Raw genomic sequence first — 6,000 nt, 5'->3', positions numbered from 1 at the left:
TCCTATTCACTAAATAGCTATTTTCCAGAAAAGTCACCAACATAACCAGCAGAAAATAAGATGGAGCCCATCAACATTTTTAAGAAGTGCATTGATATTTTGGCAGTCATTGAGTTGAAATAGCAAGCGGATGGATACACACAAACATATTCTGGCAGCTCTTGATTTGAAAGGTACTTTGAGACATTATTCACTTTCCTCTCAAATAGAATTCCCTCTAAGTGACCCCAGACTGACCTATCCTGTGTTGCATGTCTTTAAGTAGGATGATGACAAAAACTTTGGCAACTACTTTTAATAAGGCTTCTTATTGTTATTTACCCTAAACCTTGATCACAACACATTTTTATGAATTTTTTTCCAAATAGAAAATAAATCTTTAATTTAAATGAAAAGCAAAGGAGCTGATTATGAGACAGTAAACCCTCTATTGTATCTGATTTCTCTTACAAGAGATGAACTGAGACTAAGATGCAAAGTTACATGCCAGCCAGGTGGTAAGGCTGCTATCTGTGTGCTGTTTGCTGGATGTTCTTCAACCCTCCAAGGAGATGCCACCTCTCATCCAATCAGTCAATCAATCAGTCACACAATTAATATGTACTTCTACAAATTATGTGCATTTTATGCAGTTCCATAAAGGTGAGATATACTTACTGGGAGGGAACCCAGTGACAGTCCGGAAGTGACCCGCTTCACACTGCCCACGTCCGTCAGTCTGTGCTCATTGTCATCCCACCTTCCATAGGCCAGGTCGATCCCACCCACAAAGGCCACCGACTGGTCAATGATGACGAGTTTCTCATGATGAGCCCACAGATAGACGCTGGACGACACGTGATCGGGGTGCCTCATCACCTTGAGAGGGAAAAAAACCCCATATAATATGCTTTTTAAAATGTCCTTCATGTCATAATAAAATAGGTCTGCTTTCTCCCTGAAAAGTATTCTCTAGCATTCAAAGCCCAAAAGTGTGCTATGTATACACCAAAGAAAGCCCCCCAAACTTCTAATTTTACTCTCAGTATTTATCAGAGGAAGACCCCTATTTACTTTGTAAGCCTCCCACACACCCAGATATCGTATTTGGGGGCAACTGCCAACCAGCTTAAAGTTTGGCTACACGTTAGATACAGGTCACCTCAATTCCCTTTCCCCCTTTAATGATTACATTTGCTATTTTCAAAAAAAACTCTAAATATACTTAACCAGTATTATCCCCGGAAAAATTTTTAATAAATTATATTGATATTTTGGCAGCCACTGAGCTGGAATACTAAGCACAGGATAAAGGCATATAGATATTTTGGCAGCTCTTTATTTAAAAGACACATTAAGATGTTAGTAACATCCTGCTAGTCAAATAAAATTCCCTAAATGATTTCAGTCTGACCTGTCCTATTTTCAAATGCCTTTAAGTAGAAAGTTTCCAAAAACTTTGGCAGCTAGTCTTTTTAATTACACTTTTTCTTATTGTGGTAAAATACACATAACATAAAATTTACTATCTCAATTATTTTTAAGTGTACGGTTTAGTGGTATTAGGGTAATGAGTTTGGGAGTCTTTCTGTTTTCAATTTTTGGAAGGGTCTGAGAAGGATTGGTGTTAGTTCTTAAATATTTGGCAGACTTCACTGGTAAAGCCATCAGGGTCCAGGGCTTTACTTTTCAGGAGATTTTTGATTACTGATCAATCTCCTTACTAGTTATAGGTCTATTAAGATTTTATATTTCTTTATGATTTGGTCTTGGTAGGCTGTTTCTAGAAATTTGCCCATTTCATCTAGGTTATCCAATTTGTTGCTGTGTAATTGTTCACAGTAATCTCTTATAATCCTTTTCTTTTTCTGTAGAATTGGTAGTAATGTCCCCACTTTCATTTCTGATTCTAGTAATTTGAGTCTTCTCTCTTTTTTTCTTAGCTAAATGTTTGTCAACTTTGTGGATTCTTTTTCTAGTTAAATGTTTGTCAATTTTGTGGATTTTTACAAAGAACCAACTTTTAGTTTTGCTGATTTTCTGTATTAATTTTCTATTCTCTATTTCTTTAACTTTGTTCTAATCTTTATTTCCTTCCTTCTGCAAAATTTGGGTTTAGTTTGTTCTTTCTCTAGTTCCTTAAGTTGTAAAGTTAGGTTGTTGTTTTGAGATCTTTCTTCTCTTTTATTGAAGCATTTATAGCTGTCTATTTCCCCCTTTGCATTGCCTTCACTGTGCCCCATAAGCTTTGGCATGTTGTTTCATTTTCATTTGTCTCTAAATACTTCCTATTTCCCTTGTGATTTCTTCTTTGATCCACTGCTTGTTTAACAGAGTGTTGCTTAATTTCCACAACTTGTTAATTTTCCAGTTTTCCTTTTGTTCTTGATTTCTAACTTCATCCCGTTGTGGTCACAGAGATGCCTGTGTGGTATCTGCCTTTTAAAATTTATTAAGACTTAGTTTATGGCCTACCAGGTGATCTCTTCTGCAAAATGTACCATGCACACTTGAGAAGAATGTGTATTCTGTTGTTGGTACAGTGTTCTGTATATGTCCATTGGATTTAGTTGGTTTAAAATTATGTTGTTCAAGTCCTCTATTTCCTTACTCATCTTCTGTCTCATTGTTCTATATGTTATTGAGTGGGGTACTGATATCTCCAACTATTATTGTAGAACTGTCTTTTTTTCCTTTCAATTCTGTCAGTTTTCGCTTCATATATTTTAATGGTTTATTAGGTGTGTAAGTGTTTCTAACTATTATATCTTTTTGCTGTATTAAACCTTTTATTAATATAAATGTTCTTTGTTTCTTGTCATCTTCTTTTGATTTAAAGTCTATTTTGTGTAATATTAGTTTACTAGCTACTTTCTTTTCAATACTATTTGCATGGAATATCCTTTCCATCCTTTCTTTTCAACCAATTTTGTGTTTTTTTCATATAAAGTGAGTGTCTTATAAATACCACATAGTTGAATCATGTGTGGTTTTTTTTTTTTTTTCCTTTTTTTGTCTTTTTTCGTGACCGGCCACGGATCGCAACCCTCAGTGTCGCGCCCGTACCGGACCGGGACCGGCAACGGGATTGCAACCCTCGGTGTTGCCCCCGCACCTTGCTCAGCCAGTGAGCAGCCGGTCTGCATGTGGGATCCGAACCCTCGGCGGGAGCGCCAGCGCGCTCCCAAGTGGCGCACTGTAGCAGTGCGCCACCGGGCCGGCCCCGAATCATGTGTTTTTTTTAATACATCTTGCCCATCTCTGTCTTTTGATTGAAGAGTTTAATCCATTTACATTTGAAATAATTATTGATAAGAAAGGACATCTGTCATTCTGCTATTTGTTTTCCATATGCCTTATAGTTTATTTTGTGCCTCATTTCCTGCATGACCCTCTTCTTTTCTGTTTAGTTGATTTTTTTGATAGTGAAATATTTAAATTCCTTTCTCGTTTCCTTTTGTGTATATTATTTTGTGTATATATAGCTATTTTCTTTGTGTTTACCATGGGGATTACACTGAACATCCTAAAGTTGTAACACTGTAATTCAAATTTATACCAGTTTAACTTCAATAACATGTAAAAACTCTACCCCTTTAACAGCTCTGTTCTCACCCCTTTCAGTTGCTGATGCCATAAAAGTATATCCTCGGTAGGTGCACGATAGCAATTTGGTGAATAAATAAACAACATTTGGAAATGATGCAACTCAATAACTCATTCTCCAGGGAAAAAACACGTTCATTCTTTTTAACCAAATAAAATTCTTCTTAACACAATCTTTATATACTTTAGGCCTCCTGGAGATTTATTAATTCATTAAATCTTGATGTATCTCAGTGACTGGATGATATTTATTGATAGGTTTTAGGTGTTTGGTAAAATATCAGAGTGCTTTTTCCATTGGCTTATAATGTTTATTGACTTTGTTAGTATTTTATACTAGGTGTTATTGATTAAAAAAAAAAAAAGACTTTAAATCTGAGCCAAGATCTCTTTGCTGCTATCAGTGCTCAGGGGATGTCACAGGGAGATTACATTTAAGTGGTTCCAGGATAATCTTAATGAGAAGTGTGAGAACTTGATAGAGCACTCAAATATTAAAACAACTGCAGGAAGTGTGTTTTTGGCTAAACTGTCACTTTCAATTATCAGGGTCAGGAAGCAGAAATGTGAGGTCTGCTGACCCCCATCAATGTTATGAGCATAACAAAGTATCATATTTTGTTTTATTTCTGAGGACTCAATGCTATTTATTCAAATATACACTACAGAATTCTACAGATTATCACTGCCCAGAGCAAAACATATCTGAAAAATGTGTACAGAATAATAAAGAAGAAACATTGGTCACAAGGATGAAACTGAATACCTTTATGTTGGGATGCAGACGCATTAAAGTCCGTTTGCTGTATTCACTATTGATTCCAAGAGCAAGTTCCACCTCTTTGTAGAGCATTATGAAGATCCTCACACCCTGTTGCTGTCACAAGAGAAAACACGTGGAGGAATGAGTATCTCTAGAGGGAGGTTATGATTTTCTTTTTCTTCTTCCTTTCTGCACATTGTACTTTCTTTTATAAACAAGTATAATAAAATATTTATTGAAAAAGGCAATATGATGAGGTGACACATAAGTGTATATTGAGGTACAGATATCAAAAATAAAAATTCATCTCCCTTCCATTCTTATGATTTGTCATACTGAGAGAGCATCAATAGTTGACTAATTACAGATCCAGAACGTTAAGATTGTAACCTCAGCTGCTAAACATATTGGATAGTCTTACAACCTTTAATGTTCACAAACACTTGTCATTGAGGAAAGTTTTGACCTGATTCATGTTAAAGGATTAGGGTTTTTTGTTTGTTTACTTACATTACACCTCAATTAGTTGAAAAAATAATATTAAGAAACTTTGATGCAATAAATTATGCTAAATATCTCTTAAATTATGCTAAATATCCCTTATATTTTTCATAGAGTTTTTATTTATTGAAAAAAAAATTGTTTAAGTGGAAAAAGCACTTCTTAATCTTCAAAGATGACTGTGTTGGTTCACCCTCTTAACCTGTAGTTAGATCATTCACATCTATTTCACTAATTAAAGGACTTCCTCAGAAATAAGTTTCTCTAATATACAAAAATCCCTGAGTTTTAACAGAGGCTTAATATAAAATGGACACACAAATTAACATTGATCTATCCTTAAACCTTGGATCTAAAAGAAAATAGACAAGGCCATTGTGACCTCCTTATTGGGTCAAATTAAATCAAAAGTGCCTGGTAAACCCTAACATGCTATACAACGAACAGTATTAACGTTAATCATCAAAAGGACCATGTCCAGTAGCTGGTAGTATAGAAAAGCACGAGTATGGTCTATTCTAGTTCTGGTCGGTGACAGGCTCTTAGCCTCAGCTAAATTGCCCCACACCTGAACCCTCCTCCCCTTCTCTCTGCCCACACATATGGATCCCCCTCCAACAGACAGTTAAGAATATATTTCTTCCAGGAAACTCTGTTCTTTACTCTCACTTCGTGGATCACTTCTTTTTTACTTTTTAGGCTTGTATCCTCAGTATTTCTGTTCAGTTTGCACCATTTTAATTTGCATTCTCTTTACCCAGCAGCTCTGGAAGCATTCTGAAACATATTGCATACATACTACAACTAGGCATTTAATATCCTAGAGATTAAAGGCAAGAACTTTTAGAAATGCAGGTATATCTAATAAACTACAATAACAAGGAATGATTTAGTTACAGTTTAAATTAATAATCTATGGTAATTAGTCATTGTTCATAATGGAAATTTGAATAAAAAATTTAAGAAGTTTTACTGGGTTGAACATATCTGATGGAGTTTGGATGTGTTGTTCCCAGCAAAACTCATGTGGAAATCTGATCCCCAATGTGGCAGTGTGGGAAACCAATTGAGTCATGGGGGTGGATCTCTCATGAATGGATTAATGCTCTCCCGAGGTGGGGGAGTAATGAGTGAGTTCTTGCTCTATTAGT

General features: G+C 35.5%; 1 protein-coding gene across 1 annotated transcript in view; it reads right to left on the bottom strand.

The window, feature by feature from the left end:
• Window positions 1-6,000, bottom strand: part of LOC103609225 (phospholipase D1) — a gene marked incomplete at its 3' end in the record, with an annotated part of 51,439 nt that overhangs the window by 602 nt on the left and 44,837 nt on the right. The window contains exons 12-13 of the mRNA XM_008593581.1: window positions 4,352-4,462; window positions 658-858 (exon numbers count right to left, since the gene is read on the bottom strand). Of these exons, the coding sequence (XP_008591803.1) occupies window positions 658-858; window positions 4,352-4,462 (312 nt within the window). The remainder of the gene's footprint in view (window positions 1-657; window positions 859-4,351; window positions 4,463-6,000) is intronic.

Source organism: Galeopterus variegatus, unplaced genomic scaffold (genome assembly GCF_000696425.1).
Source record: "Galeopterus variegatus unplaced genomic scaffold, G_variegatus-3.0.2 Scaffold9365, whole genome shotgun sequence".
Lineage (NCBI taxonomy): Eukaryota > Metazoa > Chordata > Mammalia > Dermoptera > Cynocephalidae > Galeopterus > Galeopterus variegatus.
This window is presented reverse-complemented; position numbering and strand designations above follow the sequence as displayed.